Source organism: Rhinopithecus bieti, unplaced genomic scaffold (assembly GCF_001698545.2).
Source record: "Rhinopithecus bieti isolate Rb0 unplaced genomic scaffold, ASM169854v2 scaffold_4602, whole genome shotgun sequence".
NCBI lineage: Eukaryota > Metazoa > Chordata > Mammalia > Primates > Cercopithecidae > Rhinopithecus > Rhinopithecus bieti.
In genome coordinates this window covers 444,287-463,297 of record NW_016804401.1, presented here as the reverse complement: position 1 = coordinate 463,297, position 19,011 = coordinate 444,287, and the positions used below count along the sequence as shown (strand labels likewise).

At 51.3% G+C, this 19,011-nt stretch overlaps 1 protein-coding gene across 1 annotated transcript; it reads right to left on the bottom strand.

Annotated features, from left to right (window-relative positions):
* Window positions 1-3,100: 3,100 nt before the first annotated feature.
* Window positions 3,101-14,020, bottom strand: RPS19 (ribosomal protein S19). The gene is made up of 6 exons (XM_017867892.1): window positions 13,641-14,020; window positions 13,087-13,157; window positions 12,722-12,822; window positions 5,123-5,306; window positions 4,585-4,639; window positions 3,101-3,166 (listed from the first exon to the last, which is right to left on the bottom strand). Exons 2-6 carry the CDS (start codon window positions 13,155-13,157, stop codon window positions 3,140-3,142), a joined length of 438 nt encoding a protein of 145 aa, XP_017723381.1. The 5' UTR covers window positions 13,641-14,020; the 3' UTR covers window positions 3,101-3,139.
* Window positions 14,021-19,011: the final 4,991 nt, after the last annotated feature.

The window sequence follows — 19,011 nt, the reverse complement described above, 5'->3', positions numbered from 1 at the left end:
TCTCAGCTCCCTGCAAGCTCCGCCTCCCGGGTTTATGCCATTCTCCTGCCTCAGCCTCCGGAGTAGCTGGGACTACAGGCGCCCGCCACCTCGCCCGGCTAGGTTTTGTATTTTAGTAGAGACGAAGTTTCACCGTGTTTGCCAGGATGGTCTCGATCTCCTGACCTCGTGATCCGCCCATCTCGGCCTCCCAAAGTGCTGGGATTACAGGCTTGAGCCACCGTGCCCGGCCTTTTTTTTGTATTTTTAATAGACACAGGGTTTCACCATGTTGGCCAGGCTGGTCTCGAACTCTTTTTTTAGAGATGGTGTTTCACTCTTGTCGTCCAGACTGGAGTGTGATGGTGCAATCTCTCTGTGATCTCCGCCTCCTGCATTCAAGTGATTCTCCTGCCTCACCCTCCGAAGTAGCTGGGATTACAGGCACCTGCCGCTACACCCGGCTAATTTTTGTATTTTTTAGTAGAGACGGGGTTTCACCATATTGGCCAGGCTGGTCTTGAACTTCTGACCTCAGGTGATCCACCTGCCTCGGCCTCTCCAAGTGTTGGGATTGCAGGTGTGAGCCACCGCTCCAGGCCAAGGTCTCGAACTCTTGACCTCAAATGATCTGCCCACCTCGGCCTCCTAGAGTGCAGAATTTTAAAAAAGTGCAATTGCCACCCACGCAGAAGAGCCTGGGCCTCAAGATTCCAGGATTCTTTTACATCTCAAGTCTGCCAACTGACTGATCATCTGAAACTCAGTTTCTTCTCCTGTAACGTGGGTACAAACCCCCTACTTGGTAAGACTGTAAGAATACTCTGCAGTGCATTTGGCACAGTATCTAGGACAGTTCTGTAGCCCTGGGGACCAGGACCCCAGGTGTTCTCCTGGGGTCACTAGACCCTCTACACTTCAATTCCCCGTTACCATCCCCTCGCAGGAATAAGCCTGGCTCCAGACCTGGAAGCCCTAGGAATTCACCTTCAAGAGCCTTAGGTGGCTGAGCCTCTTTCTAGGCCCTCGACTGCCCCCCAGTGGCTGGAGCGGTGCGGCTGCGGGATTGCAGGCCTGCTCCGGACACTTTCACCCTGCTACCTACCTGGGATGCGCAGTGGCCGCTGCTGCGCAAATCGGACGCTTGGCATTGAGTTCTCATGTCAATTCTGAGAAATGTTTTCATCCTTAATGGTCAAAAGAGGAAACTAGAGCCCAGAAAGGGGAGTGACTGGCCCGCAGCTACAGTGCAACCCTTTGAGCCTCTTTTCTGAGGCACAGAGCCCTGGAGTGGCTAGGTCCAGGCTGCAGCTGTGTTGCTTGGGTTCAAATGATGGCTGTAGCTGTGGGACATCTGGCAAGCTACCCAGCCTATGGCTTACTTTACCTACCTCCAAAGCACTTTTAGGCACTTACTTCACAGAGTTGCTGAGTGTAAACAACGATGCTTTTAACATGTTTCTTTTTTTGAAATGGAGTTTCACTCTGTTGCCCAGGCTGGAGTGCAGTGGCCTGATCTCTGCTCACTGCAACTTCCACTCCCAGATTCAATTGATTCTCCTGCCCTCAGCCTCTTGAGTAGCCGGGACTACAGGCGTGCACCACCATACCCAGCTATTTTTTGTATATTTTTTTTTAAATTTTGAGACAAGTTTCACTCTTGTTGCCCAGGCTGGGGTGCAACTGCACAATCTCAGCTCAACGCAACCTCCGCCTCCCGGGTTCAAGCAATTCTCCTGCCTCAGCCTCCTAACTGGGATTACAGGCACACGCCACCATGCCCAACTAATTTTGTATTTTTAGTAGAGACGGGGTTTCTCCATGCTGTTCAGGCTGTTCTCAAGCTCCCAGCCTCAGGTGATCGGCCCGTCTCAGCATCCCAAAGTGCTGGGATTACAAGTGTGAGCCACTGCCTGGCCGATACTTCTAAAACTCTTATGCCTTACATTTGGGGACTGCCAACTGACTGTCCAGCAGCAGAGCTACTCAGAGCCAAGGCTCTCCATGGCATCTTGTCCAGTCTTTCAGCAGTTAGCAGGGTTACACACCAGAGGAAGGCTTAGGGGGGAGTAAGGTGCACAGGTTTACATGTGATTAGGAGCAGAGTTGTGATTTAAACTCAAGTAGTTTGAACTTTAAAACCCAGGCTCAGCCCTTTTCAGGAAATGGGTCAGATCCCAGGAATAATTTGGACAGAGGAATCCTGGGAGATATTGGCCAAACCAGTTTAGTCTTCCCAGCTGGGAGGGACATCTGGTCACAGCAGGCCCTAAGAGGTTCTTTCCTGGCTTGCCCCCCCAGGGGTTGGACAGCTGCCCACTGGGCACCATTTGGATCTGCCAGCCTGACCAGGTGCCCAATCACAGGCGGAGGCCACATCCCACTTGCGTGCAGGACTGCCAAGGTTGCGCAGCCCCCGTGTGGCCGCCCTAGGAACTCAACTGATGCACAGGGATCCGCTTCCACCAGCTTCCTACCACTGCCACTCTCAGCGAGCCGGAAGACTGCTCAGATGCAGAGTGAAGGCTCAAGGAACATCCAGCCAGTGCAGGCCCAGGAAACTTAAGTGTGCAGACAGCGCAGGTCAGTTTGCAGTGGAGGCTGCCTGGTGGTCTGTCCTTTTCCACCTTCCAGGGAAGAAAATGAACCCTGGGCCCTCTTGCTTTTACTCCAGCGGAAGCCACCTCTGCAGCCCTGGCCCAGCTGAGGTCACAGCTTACACAGCCATCCTTTCGTTTCTCACTTTCTGAGAACTGCAAAGACAGGATGTGGGGGAGTGAGCCACAAGGGCCCCTGGGCCCTTCCTCCAAACCCAGATGGGAACTGTGTGACCTGGGAAGGCCCTACTGGCTGCCAGGTACACAGCCACCCAATCACCCTGCACCCTCTCACCCAAGGGAAGGAAGGAGGCGCCTCTTCCTCATGCCCCTGAAGAACAATCAAAAGACCCAAACCAGACCAGGCGCAGTGGCTTACACCTGTAATCCCAGCACTTTGGGAGGCTGAGGCAGGAGAATCACTTGGACCCAGAAAGCTGAGATTGCAGTGAGCTGAGATGGTGTCACTGCATTCCAGCCTGGGCAATAGAGCAAGAGACTCAAAAAAGAGACCCAGACCAGGATTACGAATGAGGCAATTTATTAACCCAGCATGGTTTGTTCTAATGCTTCTTGTTGGCAGCTGCCACCTGTGGGAAAAGATGGAAGAATAAAAGTTAGTCAAGGGGGTCTCTGCTGGGGCACTCTGTAACAGCTACCTACTACCCACCAGAAGTGGGCACCCTGATTTGTGGTTTCAAATGCATCTATGTCATCTAATTCTCACTGTGGGTATTTCCCCATTTCACAGACGCGGAAACTGGGTCTCAAGGGAGTGGCTGGGCACAGTGGTTCACACCTTTAATCCCAGCACTCTGGAAGGCTGAGGCAGGTGGATCACCTGAGGTCTAGGGTTCAAGACCAGCCTGACCAATATGCTAAAAATATAAAAACTAGCTGGGTGTGGTGGCGTGTGCCTGTAGTCCCAGCTACTCGGGAAGCTGAGACAGGAGAACTGCTTGAACCCGGGTGGCAGAGGTTGCAGTGAGCTGAGATCATGCCACCACACTCCAGCCTGGGCGACAGAGCAAGATTCTGTCTCAAAAGAGAAAGGAGTGGCGGAGTGGAGTCCACTGGGAGAGCTTTCTCCTTCCAAGCCACTCCTAACTCCTAGAGAGCTGACACCTCCCATTCTTCTGTGACACCTGACTGACTAAAATACTCCAAGGCTCGTAGCAGGCCTGAGTCAGTGATACAGAATTGAGCTCATGCCAGGCTCTGGGTACTCCTGCTGTACTATAGCTCGCTGACTCCTCACTACCATGCTTGAGGCGGCCAAGGGTAGATTTTGGCCGCAGGGAGGCCAAGACAGGAGACTGTGGCAAAGGGGTGTGGCCGCTCTGCCCCAGGGTGTCAGCCAGCCAGGATCTGAATGGAGACCTGGGTTCTGAACCTGCCCCACTATCTCCACGTCTCCCAAGCAGCCCATGTGATGCTCGGTATGCATGAAGACTAAGGGGAAACATGGCAGGTTGACCCAGGAAGGGGGGAGTCATTTGCGGGTACAGCTATGCCCAGTGGCACCTGGGCTGGAGTTCCCTCTGAGTTTCTTTTTTTTCTTTTTTTGAGATGGATTTTCGCTCGTTGCCCAGGCTGGGGAGCAATGGCGTGATCTTGGCTCACCGCAACCTCCACCTCCTGGGTTCAAGCGATTCTTGTGCCTCAGCCTCCCAAGTAGCTGGGATTACAGGCGTGTGCCACTATGCCCGGCTAATTTTGTATTTTTATTAGAGACGGGGTTTCTCCATGTTGGTCAGAATGGTCTTGAACTCCTGACCTCAGATAATTCACCTGCCTCGGCCTCCCAAAAGTTCTGGGATTACAGGGGTGAGACACCACAGCAAGCCTGCCTCCAAGTTTCTAAGCAGCACCAGCAGGAAAGTCAGAACTCTCCTTTCTCCTGTCTTTGGGCAGTGCCCTCTGGAGGAGTCTATCTGACAAAGCATGGGCTTTGGAAATGCTTGGGCCATGACTAAGGGACCCATCCCGCCCCAAACGTAGGCCTCACCTGTCCGGCGATTCTGTCCAGATCTCTCTGTCCCTGAGGTGTCAGTTTGCGGCCCCTGTGGGGAGGGAAGGGTCATGCAGGCCCCCGTGAGCACAGGTCCTGTTTTCAGCCCTCCCCCTCCTGGTTGTGAGCCAGGCTTCTCAAGAAGCCACCTGCCGCCAGCCAAGTCCCAGTGAGGGCCCTAGTCAGGTGCATTCTAACGAGGTGGGGGCAGTAGTGGGAGCCCCCCTGGGAGCCGACGGGGTGTCGTTTGTGCAAGCATTAGATCAAAAGCCCCGAAAAATCAATTGGGAAAAGTTAACGAGCAGGCTAATGAAAGCAGACAGTCGCTAAATTACCTTCCTGGAGCCTGGGCTAGTCAGCCAGAGAGGTCGGGGTGAGGCCCCTTGCTGTTCGCTTTTCTGCAGAATCCCCTGCTGCCAGCCTCTGATAGGAGAGGCCTGAGGGGCTGGGCAGACTATGCAGGACCATTCGTTGGGGAAGTGATGACCGCGCCCCAAGGCTGCTCCATCAATGTAGCCCTCCTCACCCTGCTTACCCATCTTGGTCCTTTTCCACCATTTTCAGCCCCTCCAGGGCTTGGAGGACCCGGCGAGCCACACTCTTGGAGCCTCGGCTGAAGTGGCTGGGCATGACGCCGTTTCTCTGACGTCCCCCATAGATCTTGGTCATGGAGCCAACCCCAGCGCCACCCCGGAGGTACAGGTGCCGCGCTGTGGAAGCTGAGGGTAGTGTGAGAGACAGATCTGAGTTAAGGGTCTTGATCAAGGTCTCAAGTAAACAATTCCTTGTGTATAAACAGCTAATTCTCACTGTTTTATAAGAAGGGAAACTGAAAACACACACTAACACCCAGAAACTGACAGCTCCCTCTCCTCACCCACCCCCCAGCTAGCTCTTCCTTGACAAGCAGCCTTGCACCCTGGGTGGGCACTCCCACCATCTCCAGGACCAACTTCTTTAGTGGTTACTGTCCCAGCAGCACTGCTATTGAATTGAACCTGAGGTTATGTAGGGGTGGAGCCTAGCTGTGACCATCTCCATGGACCCCAGAGAAGCAGGAGTGAAGGGATCTATGGCCACTCTCTGGGCCACCTCAGTCTGGAGAGCTCAGGAGAACAAGGGCAGGGCAGACACTCCATGCAGTGGATACCCCCGGCTTGGAATGTGTACCAGCCCCTCTGCGGACAGAGGGAAGGCTGGCTTGGGCAAGTCCCTGGTCCACCCCAGCCAGCCTCCTTGCCTGCAAAAAAAGCTCTGTAAAATCCAATTGAGACACCAGCCTCCCCAGAAACGCTTGCACGCTTCTATTAACTGGAGCACACATTTGCCAGGCCCCGTGCCAAATGCTTTTCAATCTCTCCACCCCACTTTACCTGAGGGCCAGGAGGTTACTGTGAGGACTCAACGGGTGTGTCAAGTGCTACTCTCTCTCTCCTTTAAAGACGGAAACCAAGGCGCCAGAGGGTACTCACTGGCTCCATGTCCCACAGCTCTGGAGGCACTGCCCTGTCCTGCCACTGTGATGGCACTGGGGCCCACATGCAGGAAGCATCCAGATTTCAGCCATCACATGGTCCTGCCTAGGTCTGGAGCTCAGAGCAGTCTGGTTTGTTCCTGGGACCCAGAGATCAGCAAGTTGGTCTGAGTCTGCTCAAGTGACTTCTGTCCTCTAGTTCTAAAGATCAAGTGGAGGGAATTGGGGGTTCTTCCATAATTGCCAAGTGCCAGGCAGTATTCTGTGTGGGGTGGGCTGCTCCTGCCCAGAACCGGTTCTTGCACACCGCTTGTTCCCAGCCCCCTCCTGCCCTGAGATCAGGTCCAGATATGGCCAGCATATCCACAGACTCAACCAAGGGTGGATCAAAAATATTCAGGGGAAAACACTACAATTAAAACAATGTAACAATTATTTACATGGCATTAGTGCTTTTTATTTCTTAAATAAAAAAAGGGCCTCATTCTGTCACCCAGGCTGGAGTGTTATGGTGTGATCATAGCTCACTGCAGTCTCAAACTCCTGGGCTTAAGCAATCCTCTTGCCCCAGCCTCCTAAGTAGCTGGGACTACAAGTGTGTGCCATGTCTGGCCTGTATTAATCTATAAGTAATCTACAGATGATTTAAAATATATGGGATCAGGCCGGGCGCAGTGGCTCACGCCTGTAATCCCAGCACTTTGGGAGGCTGAGGCGGGAGAATCACCTGAGGTCAGGAATTCGAGACCAGCCTGGCCAACATGGTGAAACCCCATCTCTACTGAAATTACAAGAAAATTAGCCAGGTGTGGTGGCACAACCCTGTAACCCCAGCTACTTGGGAGGCCGAGGCAGGAGAATCACTTGAACCTGAGAGGCAAAGGTTGCAGTTAGCCAAGATCATGCCACTGCACTCCAGCCTGGGCGACAGAGTGAGACTCTGTCTCAAAAGTAAAACATCTACATAGGATATATGCAAATATTATACATTTTTTTTCTTTTTTGAGACAGGGCATCATTCTGTAACCCAGGCTGGAGTGCAGTGATAATAGCTCACTGCAGTTTTGACCTCCTGAATAGTTGGGAATATAAGCGCCGCCACCATGCGCAGCTAATTTTTGAAGAGACCTGGTTCTGCTATGTTGCTCTGGCTGAACTCCTGGAGTCAAGTGATCTGCCCATCTTGGCCTACCAAAGTGCTGGGATTACAGGTGTGTGTCACTGTGCCAGCCCCGATATCATTTTTTTGAGATGGAGTCTCACTCTGTTGCCCAGGCTGGAGTGCAGTGGTGCCATCTCGGCTCACTGCAAGCTCCGCCTCCTGGGTTCACGCCATTCTCCTGCCTCAGCCTCTAGAGTAGCTGGCGCCTGCCACCATGCCTGGCTAATTTTTTTTTATTTTTGGTAGAGATGGGATTTCACCATGTTAGCCAGGATGGTCTCGATCTCCTGAACTCGTGATCCGCCCACCTCAGCCTCCCAAAGTGCTGGGAATATAGGCGTGAGCCACCGCACCCGGCCTCCAGCCCCAATATTATACCATTCTATATTAACAATGAGCATCTGTGGACTTGGGTATTGGGGTTCATCCTGGAACCAATCCCCAGCTGAGACAATACAACCATGCTCTGCGGGGGGCAAAGAGCACGGCCCTGCTGCTGTCTCACTACCTCTGGCATCTGCTCACTTTAAAACCCCCACCTCACTCCAGGACCTACTCCCTACGCCACTGCCTGGTAATAAGTGCCCATAACCAGGACCAATAGACAGACTCACTTGGTATAAGCCACCCCCAACAATCTTTCTGCCAGAGAGTGACATCACTGGAAACCTCCACCCTTTCAGACCAGCTCAAATGCCCAGCAGCTGCTGCCATCCCTCTGGGCCCTGTAGTTGGTTGGCTGTGCCCTGGGGCTCTGGGCGGAGAGCTGCTCTCCCATTTGAACTACAGTACCCAGGACTGGGGAAAGCAGGATAGCTTTTCCTGTTTTCTTGCCGTTTTTTTTTTTTTGGAGACGGAGTCTTGCTCTATTGCCCAGGCTGGAGTGCAGTGACATGATCTAGGCTCACTGCAAGTTCCGCCTCCCGGGTTCACATCATTCTCCTGCCTCAGCCTCCTGAGTAGCTGGGACTACAGGCGCCCGCCACCACGCCCGGCTGTTTTTTTTTTTTTTTTTGTAGTTTTAGTAGAGATGGGGTTTCACCATGTTAGCCAGGATGGTCTTAATCTCCTGACCTCACGATCTTCCTGCCTTGGTCTCCCAAAGTGCTGGGATTACAGGCATGAACCACCGCACCTGGCCTGTTACCTTGCTTTTTAAGAGTAAGGCACACACTCCTAAACAAAGAGATGCCCAAAGAAGCTGTGCACCAGACATGGGACACTCACCCTCAGTCTTGTTGGGTTGGGACCAGCATCCAGAGCTGTCAGACAGGGGCTTGCATCCTAACACTGTTCCTCCTCAGGAGGGACACAGGACCCACCCATCCTCCAGGTGGTTTGTGTTGTGGTACTAAAGGAGACACTTTACTTAAAGCTTGAGCACAGTGACTGGCAGAGAACAAGCTCTCATAAAGACTACTAGGTTTTTTTTTTTTTTTTTTTGAGACAGAGTCTGGCTCTGCCCAGGCTGGAGTGCAGTGGTGCGATCTCAGGCTCACTGCAACCTCCGCCTCCGGGGTTCAAGCAATTCTTCTGTCTCAGCCTTCCGAGTAGCTGGGGCTACAGGCACCTGCCACCACGCCTGGCTAAATTTTGTATTTTTAGCAGAGATGGGCTTTCACCATGTTGTCCAGGAGGGTCTTGATCTCCTGACCTCAAGTGCTCTGCCTGCCTGGGCCTCCCAAAGGCCTATTAGGTTCTTTAATGGAGGATTAAATTTTTCTTAAGGCTGTATAAAACCTTGGTCAGATAGTACAAGCTCCTCCCTTGCTATCCCAGTTCATGCTAATTATTTTTTTCTGACCCACTAGAAGGGAGAGGAAGGGTTATTAACTTCACAAATTGGAAAATGTAAGAGTTGAAATGCTGCGTTCTATTAAAACACTGACCTTTTTCCTCAACCCCTAGAGACCCAGGTTCCAGCACCACCTTTTGAAGTGGAGCTGCACAAATCCAGGCCACCCTAGCTGGAACTCATGAGGGCCAATTGCGAGCAAGGTGCTGTCACAAATGGGTTCTCCTCCAGTTCCTTCACATTAGAGGCCTTCTGCTCCTCTGCAGTGTGCATTCTTGGGATGGCAACCCACTCCTCTTAGGAACCCCTGTCCAGGAATCACCCCCTACCTGGAACTGTAAAGGAGGTCGCCCCTCTCCACTCTACTGTGAGTTCATGGTCAAGGGAGAGCAGCTGTGTTCCTGCTAGACCAAGAGGGAGGGTCCCTCTGGACTTGAGCATGGGGCGACCACCAAGCACAGCTTCTCAGGAGTCATCACAGCTCAGCAAAGTCCAGACCGTGGTCCCATCCCGACCTACTGAGTTGAAGGCAGGGAAGAACTCCTTCCCCAGCACAGTCTATCTGACCCTTCTCTGCTGAACTTGTAAGAAACCACTTTCCTGACCTTGATTCATCTCTTAACTCACTTCTGCGATGCCTCCCAGATCTCATTATTTCTACTATCACAGCACAAGTGGGTGCCCAGCCCCATGCAGGAGCCAGAGATGGACCAGCCTCCAACCTACAAGAAATATTTTCAGGCATCCCAATTCAGTGGCTGCTCTCAGACGCACACCAGGACACCAAATGTCTCCATCTTCAGCAAGTCCTTCAGAGAATTAAGACAGCAAGAGGCTTGTCCAGCCAGATGTGGGAGCTCATGCCTGTAATCCCAACACTCTGGGAGGCTGAGGCAGGCGGATCACAAGGTCAAGAGATCAAGAGCATCCTGGCCAACATGGTGAAACCCCGCCTCTAATAAAAATACAAAAATTAGTTGGGTGTGGTGGCAGGCGCCTGTAGTCCCAGCTACTTAGGAGGCTGAGGCAGGAGAACTGCTTGAACCTGGGAGGCAGAGGTTGCAGTGAGCCGAGACGGCGCCACTGTACTCTAGTCTGGTGACAAAAAAAAAGGCTGTCCCAGGGCTACACTGCACCACCCCCTTCATAAAGACCCATGGCGGCCATCCCTTGAACGTCCAGTGAGATAAGTCTTTGCAGTTCTTCCTCTACCTTGCCCTGCCCCTACAGCTCTGCTCCTTTCCAGACCACCCTCAGGAGGGCCCCATCTTCTGCCATGGGCCTCTTTACCCCTAAACCCCAGGATTAAGACCTGTCTACCTCACACTCATTCCTACAGGTCTACACAATTTGGCCCTGCTCAGCAGGGCCACAGCTTTAGCACACTTTAGCCTCAAATCTGAGGGAGCCAGACTCTGTGAGTAGAAAAAAAGGGAATATAGCAGGGAACCCAGTTTTGGACAGAGCTGCCCTGCCAAGCCCTCCCAGGGTGACTTGCAGCAAGTCACTTTGTCTGTCTGCACCTCACCTTCCTCTTTGGTAAAACAGATCACTCCCATGACTAGTATAAGCTGACTGCCAAACTGGGTGGAACATGTTAAACTCCAGAATAGAGGCTGGTAAACTTTGCCTGTCATCCCAGTGCTTTGGGAGGCTGAGGCGGGAGGACTACTCGAGCTTGGGAGTTCAACATAGTAAGACTCCATCTCTACAAATAAAAAAAAATTAGCTAGGCACGGTGACTGGTAGGCACCTATAGTCCCAGCTACTTAGGAGGGTGGGGCAGGAGGATCACTTGAGCCCAGGAGGCTGCAGTGAGCTATAATTGTGCCACTGCACTCCAACCTGGGTGACAGGGCTAGACCCTGTCCCTGAAAATAAATGATAAAGGGTCAGGTAGGAAATATTTCAGGCTTTGTAGGCTACAGCTTCTGCCACAACTACAATTCTACCCTTGTGTATGTAAATACACGGGGGTGGCTATATCCCAACAAAAATAAACACGATAAGCTTCTGGTCTACCACACAACCATCCTATGCTGCTAGGACAGCTTGGGCAAGTGAGGTGAAAAAGGGGCCTTTGGGGTACTCCAAGTAACAGAGACCAGTAGGCAGGCAAAAGATGCACATCCTGCCTGAAGTTTCCAGGCAGGGCCACTGTGGGCTGCAAGGGACCACAGCAACTCTACCATGACCAGCAGATGTAACTATGTTTATTATCCAAGGTCTTAATCCCTCCCCAGGTTAAAAAAAAAAAAAGTACAAAAGACATACAGTCCTACTTTAGAGGTATTAGATATGTGCAGAATGTGTCTTCATCCCAGCAAATGAGAAAGGCTATGAGATTATTTTTCCTAACCCTAGATCCAAAGCTGCTTTGACCTACTGACCCTTGAGGCACTGCCAAAGCAGGATGGGGGGACAGGTGGAAGGGATATGTCTCTTCCAGGACTTGTCACTGCTGTGCGCCCAGGAAAGTCAGCTTCTCTTCATCAGCCCCATTTTCTGTCTAAAAAGAATGGTGGGTAGGTGATATGCCAGCAACCCTACCCACCTCAGCAAGTTCATCTTTCAGTCCTCAGAGACCGTGGCTGAGTTATGCTGGTCCTCTGTGCCCACTCCATGGCCTGAAAGAGTGGGCTGCATGGCCATTTGAGGCACAAGTGTACCATTAATCTACAAAATGCTTCATATTCTGAAGGGCCAAGCAACCTGTACCAAGGCCAACTCTTCAGGGTCATTGAGGACTCCCAAACCCTGCTTCTCACCTACTCCTGCTTCTAAACCCTGCTTCCACCTATCTGGAGACAAGCCGTGGTCAGGATGGAGCCCCCACTTCATAGAAAGAGGTTTAAGATTGGAGAGGTGGAGGCCCCTCAGTGGAAGTCCGCACTGAAGCTGTCACCTTGACAGCTGTTAACAGCACTACCACCGCCCACCCTGTTGGGTCTTCCTGAGAGTTAAGATTTAGTGAGTACTGAAATGTCAAGACACGTGAGAACTAACACTAGTCAAAGACTAGTGTTATTATAGTAAGATCGAAAAGAGACAGGGCTGGCACGAGGTCGCAGGGTGTCCATAAGGTCAGAAGTCAAGATTAAAAGCGAAGACTGACCTGGCCAGATCTCCAACCATTTAGTTAGAAACAACCTGTTCGAGACATGGAGAAGGCTAACTTGATGATCTGAGCAATAGTAAAGATAACTGACTTTTTCCTGAATAACTGCTATGCAACAGACACGTTCTAAACACTGCTTTAAATTCAATCAATCCTCGCAATACTCTCATACTGGTACAATAATTAGTCCCATTTTGGGGATGAGAAAGTGGAGGCACAGGCAGGTTAACCAACTTGCCAGAGGTCACACAGCCAGATGTAAAAGACAGACCCACACCCAGGGAATCTGACTCCATGTATATAGTAAGAATTAAACCATCTGTAAGCAAAATATGAACACTCATCTGTCTCTGGATTTCCCTGAAGCTCAAAGCCACAGGTCCTCCTCTAACAAAGCTCTTAGAATGTAATAAAAACTTGGAGTCATCAAGTTACTGAATGTCATATCACATAAAGCAAGTGACGACCCAACCAAGGGTTTCTCTCCCTCCTGGGGCAGGAAAGAACAGAAGAGACAGGGAAGTATGGTTTGTGCCAGGGGTCACCCAGCTCCCCACTCTCCAGCCAAAGACCCAAGTTCCTCACCAGCTCGTGTGTAGAACCAGTTCTCATCGTAGGGAGCAAGCTCTTTGTGCTTGGCTAGCTTGACGGTGTCCACCCATTCGGGGACTTTCAGCTTCCCGGACCTAAGACCAAAACAGCGAGAAAAGCACGATTCAGTCATCTCCACAAACTACCCCATATCTCAAAGGCCCTCCCCTCAACACAACTATGGTGTGCCCAGAGTACAGAGAGAGGCTGGAACCGGAACACAAGCCAGGCCTGATACTGAAACGAGCCACGGAGGCCCCAAACAAGCCTCCCCTGCCAGGACCGGCAAACACTGGGGCCCGACGGGCAGGCCAAGGCGATAGCCTCCACCTGCTTTGAACCTCAATCCCCAAACTCACTTTTTGAGGAAGGCTGCCAGAGCTCTGACGAACTCCTGCTGGTTCACGTCTTTTACAGTAACTCCAGGCATCTGCGGGAGAAGGTCAAGCATGTGAACACAAGCCTGGCGGAGACGACTGCCAAGGACCCAGACCCCACCTCACTCCTTTCGCCCCAAGGCATCCTAAACCGGGGTACCCCCGTTACTTCCCACGGCCCCTTCAATGCCGGGCCCCGGCTCCTGCAGGTCTGAAGGAGCTCACCGACGCCCACGGCCTCACTGGATCGCACTAACAAAGCCCGGCCCCCGCGTGTGAGGGTCCTGCGCGAACCCACTCTCCAGCCCCAGGACTCCGCACGCCCCACGCACCCCGCCGCTGCCCCCCAGGGCCCACGCTCGGTTCCCGGACGGCGCTGACCGGGCATGTCCGGGCCTGCCGCTCGCACGTGGCCGCGGCTCCAGGGGCGGGACGGGCCCGCGCCGGGCGCCTCCGGACCCTCAGGCACGCGCTCTGAGACTGCGGCGTCCGGCCCTGAAGCCTCGCACCCGGTCCAACTCGGAGCACCAGCTTACCGTGCGGCCTCCGCGCTGCCAGCCAGGGGAAAGGGAGCGACGGGGTTTCCCGGGCGCACAAGTCGGGCGTCGGATCTCGCGAAAGTTCCGAAAGCTCGCGAGAGCGGGGGTGGTGAGAGTAGAAGCTGAGGCTCCGCCTCTCTCAGGGCGAATGTGGATTCGTCCCCGCCTAGAGGGGAGGGTGTGTAGTCAGGGGTGGAGAGGTAAAGGGGAGGGCCAAGGGGTCGGGCGTGGAGGCCTGGGTTTCCTTCCGCCTTTCTTTCTCCAGGAGTGTAATAGAGAGAGGATAGAGAGCTCCTGTTCGGAGCTGGGGGAACTTGGCTTCGTTTGCGTCATTCGTGGCTGGAAGGAACAATGGTGGAGAAGACTATGAAGGCGAAAATACGGGGCAGGTTGGGTGGGCCACAGCTGGCGCCTCCAGCGGAACAACCCCTTTTCCGGGTGGAAGTGGCTGGTCCCTGGACGGAAGTGGGAGTAGTAAGGGCGGAACTGTGACAAGGAACCTAGGGAAAGGGCGAGGAAGAAATGTGGCTTGTCATCTTCCGTCCTTCACCGCCAGGAGTCGCGAGAGCGGGAGAGGGAAGCCCCACCCTTCTCAGGGCGGAAGTTGCTTCAGCACCGCCGAGGCGAGCGAAAGGGGAATGAGGCGCTGGAGGCGGGGAGCAGATAAGGGCGGGACAAAGCGGCAGAGGCGGGACCCTAGCAGAAGTTAGTTCAGCTCTGCCGTCTAGTGTCGGAGTCTGTTCGCTCAGCCCTTAGTCTTACTTTGGCAATTTAGATTTACCTGCCCTGCTGATCTGTGCAGCTTTAGGTGGTCCATTTGCCCTCTGAGGGCTTGTCTCACCATTAAAAAAAAAAAAAAAAAAAAGAGGGAGATCCCCATTTGCGCATTTCAAGTCGCTGCTCTGGTTCATGGCGCATCACATGCTCTAACAAATATTTTTTGAGTGCCTGTTCAGTGCCAGGCACAGGTACATTTTTTTTTTTTTTTTTTTTTTTTTGAGGCGAGTCTCGCTCTGTCCGCCCCAGACTGGAGCTGCAGTGGCGCAATCTCGGCTACTGCAAGCCCGCCTCCGGGTTCACAGCCTTCTACTGCCTCAGCTCCCGAGTAGCATGGGATTACGGCGCACCGCCACCTCGCCCGGCTAGTTTTTTTATTTTTATTTTTTTTAGTAGAGAGGGTTCACCATGTTAGCCAGGATGGTCTCGATCTCCTGACCTCGTGATCCGCCCCGTCTCGGCCTCCCAAGTGCTGGGTGGGATTACAAGGCCCCCCCCCGGCTTGAGCCGCTGCGCCCGGCCTTTTTTTTTTTTTTTTTTTTTAAGACAGAGCCTCATCTGTGGCCCAGGGCTGGAGTGCAGTGTGCGATCTCCACTCACTGAGCTCCGCTCCGGTTCACACCTATTCTCCTGCTCAGCCTCCCTTGTAGCTGGGACTACAGGCACCCACCACCGTGCCCGGCTAATTTTTTTGTATTTTTAGTAGAGACGGGGTTTCACCGTGTTAGCCAGGGTGGTCTCAATCTCCTGACCTCATGATCCGCCCGTCTTGGCCTCCGAAAGTGCTGGGATTATAGGCGTGAGCCACCGCGCCCGGCCCGGGTACATATTATTGGGACATTTATCATGTGGCTGTAGTGCTACATGCATGATCTCATTTAATCCTTACAAGCCCCAACAAATAAATAACATGTAGTCCAATAAAATTATGTTAACTTGTTGCACGAAGGAAACACTGAAATGTGTGTAGCTATTTTCTTATGTTGGAAAGACTTTGAGAATTTAAAACATCAGAGCAAATATTAGAATTTTCCCCCACACTGATACTGTGGCTGCAAAATGTGTTAATTATTAATAAGCCAATACTCATATCTATTAGAAAAATTAAAACCAACCATGCTTTTAGCATAAGATCATATATTTAAATCAGAGTTTTACATTCATGTAGACTATTGTTGAAACCTATCACATACTGTATCTAAAACCTGAGAAAATATTTTCATTATCTCAATTATTTTTCCAGAACCAGCACAAACGTATTTGCATATGTATTCAAAGTGGGTAATATATGCATGTCTAACTGGAAATCTCCATGTACTTGGGTAATTTATATTCACTTTTTATAATTTAATTAATTAATTATTATTTAATTTTTTTTGGAAATGGCGTCTTGCTCTGTCGCCCAGGTCGGAGTGCAATGATGTGATCTTGGTTCACTGCAACCTCCGCCTCCCAGGTTCAAGCGATTCTCTGGTCTCAGGCTCCCAACTAGCTGGGATTACAGGTGCCTGCCACCACACCTGGCTATTTTTTGTATTTTTATAGAGACTGTTTTTCGTCATGTTGGCCAGGCTGGTCTCGAACTCCTGACCTCAGGTGATCCACCTGCGTCGGCCTCCCAAAGTGCTGGGATGACAGGTGTGAGCCACCGTGCCTGGTCCCCACTTTTAATAATTTCTAATGTCAGTTCTGAATCATTTACACATAATTCATTTGAGTCATTTCATTAAATTAAATTAAATTTTTTTTTTTTTTTTTAAAGCTCTCCAGAGGAACTCTGGAGTGCCTGACCAAGGGAAGAGACGGTGAATACAGGATTTTGGGAAGAGTGAAGCTTAGGTAAAATTTATATAAAGCGGAGTTTTGATGGACATAAGGCAAAGCAGGCATGTATTTATGCAATGGAGCTAACATCATGCCTGGGCTAGGAGCAGACCCAGGATTCTGTTCCCTTGGACATTAGAAAGTTTAGATAAATATACAATGTTGTTTCCAAAAACCACTTCTCTGAAGCTCTCACCCGAGTTGGAGATCATGATTGCTTCTCTGTGTCAAAGTGACTTAGACTTTCCAGGTAAGAATGAGATGTCCCATTCTCACTATTGTTATGATTTTAAAGAGCAAAATTCTGGCAGTCTGTGATTTTAGAGAACACAGTTTCTCAGCACTGTGTCCCTGGTGTTAATTTTTGTATGTTAGTTTTTACAGGTTCATAATTTGACAACTCTGTGAGGTGGTTATAGACCAGTCAACTGAGCCTTAGAGTCAAGTCATTTGTCCAGGGTCACATAAGGTTAAAGCCTGAGCTCGAATTTGAAGCCACAACTGAAGATGCTCAAGCTCTTTCAATAAACTTTTTTTTTTTTTGAGACAGAGTCTCGCTCTGTCGCCCAGGCTGGAGTGCAGTGGCGTGATCTCAGCTCACTGCAAGCTCTGCCTCCCGGTTTCATGCCATTCTCCTGCCTCAGCCTCCCTAGTAGCTGGCACCACAGGCGCCTGCCACCATGCCCGGTTCATTTTTTGTATTTTTAGTAGAGACGGGGTTTCACCGTGTTAGCCAGGATGGTCTTGATCTCCTGACCTTGTGATCCGCCCACCTTGGCCTCTCAAAGTGCTGGGATTACAGGTGTGAGCCACTGCACCCGGGCTCAACAAACTCTTTAAACACAGTTTTAAAAATGGGTTGAGTACCTATAAACAGTGGGATATCATTCAGCACTGAAAAGAAATGAGCTGGTCGGGAGCAGTGGTTTACGCCTGTAATCCCAGCACTTTGGGAGACTGAGACAGGCGGATTGCCTGAACTTAGGAGTTCTTGAACAGCCTGGGCGACACGAAACCCTGTCTCCATTAAAATACAAAAAATTAGCCAGGTGTGGTGGCTTGTGCCTGCAGTCCCAGCTACTCCAGAGACTGAGGCAGAAGAATCGCTTAAACCCGTGAGGCGGAGGTTGCAGTGAGCTGAGATCACGCCACGGCACTGCAGCCTGGGTGACAGAGTGAGATTCCATTTCAAAAAAAAGAAAAAAAAAGAAGCTATTAAGCCATGAAATGATATGGTGGATTTGGGAGGCTGAGGTGGGCAGACCACTTGAGGTCAGGAGTTAGAGACCATCCTGGCCAACATGATGAAATCCCGTCTCTACTAAAAAAATACAAAAACTAGCTGGGTGTGGTGGTGCACGCCTGAAATCCCAGCTACTCAGGAAGATGAAGCACGAGAATTGCTTGAACCTGGGAGGCAGAGGTTGCAGTGAGCCAAGTACACTGTACTCCAGCGCTACTGCACTCCAGAGCAGGACACTGTCTGCCTCCCCCTCCCCACCACCCTGCCAAAAAAAAGATATGGTGGAACCTCAAATGCCTTACTAACTGAAAGAAGCCAATCCAAATGTATGATTCTAAATATATGACATTCTGGAAACAGGCAAAATTGTGATGACAATAAAATGATAAAATGATAATTGGTTGTCGGGTTGGAGGGATGGAGGGATGAATGGGTGTTGTTTAGGGCAATGAAACTATTCTGTATGAAACTGTAATGGTGGATACGTGTCATTACATATATGCCAAAACTTGCAAAACATACAACAAAAGTGAACACTGATGTAAACTGCGGACTTTGGGTGATAATATTGTGTTCCTTGATTGTAGCAAAGGTACCACTCTGGTGTGGAATGTTGATAGAAAGGGAGGCCATCCCTGTGTGTCGACATGGGGAATATGGAAATTCTGTACTTTCCACTAAATTTTGCTATGAACATATATAATATATATATATATATACACACACACATAGGTATATGTGTGTGTGTATATGTGTTGTTACATATGTACACACACACGTATGTATGAGACAGTCTTGCTCTGTCACCCAGGCTGGAGTGCGGTGGTATAATCATGGCTCACTGCATCCTCGACCTCCTGGACTCAAGCTATTCTCCCACCTCAGCCTCCTGAGTAGCTGGGACCACAGGTGCACGCCACCATGCCTGGCTAAGTTTTGTATTTTTTGCAGAGAGGGGTTTTGCCACGTTGCCCACGCTGGTCTCGAACTCCTGAGCTCAAGCAATCCTCCCACTTTGGCCTTCCAAAGTTCTGCGATTAGAGGTGTGAGCCACTGCATCTAGTCCCCGTTTTTTTTTTTTTTTTTTTTTTGAGACGGAATCTCGCTCTGTCGCCCAGGCTGGAGTGCAGTGGCGTGATCTTGGCTCACTGCAAGCTCCGCCTCCCGGGTTAACGCCATTCTCCTGCCTCAGCCTCCTGAGTAGCTGGGACTACAGGCGCCCGCCACCGCGCCCGGCTACTTTTTTTTTTTGTATTTTTAGTAGAGACGGGGTTTCACCGTGGTCTTGATCTCCTGACCTTGTGATCCGCCCGCCTCGGCCTCCCAAAGTGCTGGGATTACAGGCGTGAGCCACCGCACCCGGCCTACTTGGGCATTTTCTTTTTTTCTTTTTTGAGACGGAGTCTCGCTCTGTCGCCCAGGCTGGAGTGCAGTGGCCGGATCTCAGCTCACTGCAAGCTCCGCCTCCCGGGTTTACGCCATTCTCCTGCCTCAGCCTCCCGAGTAGCTGGGGCTACAGGCGCC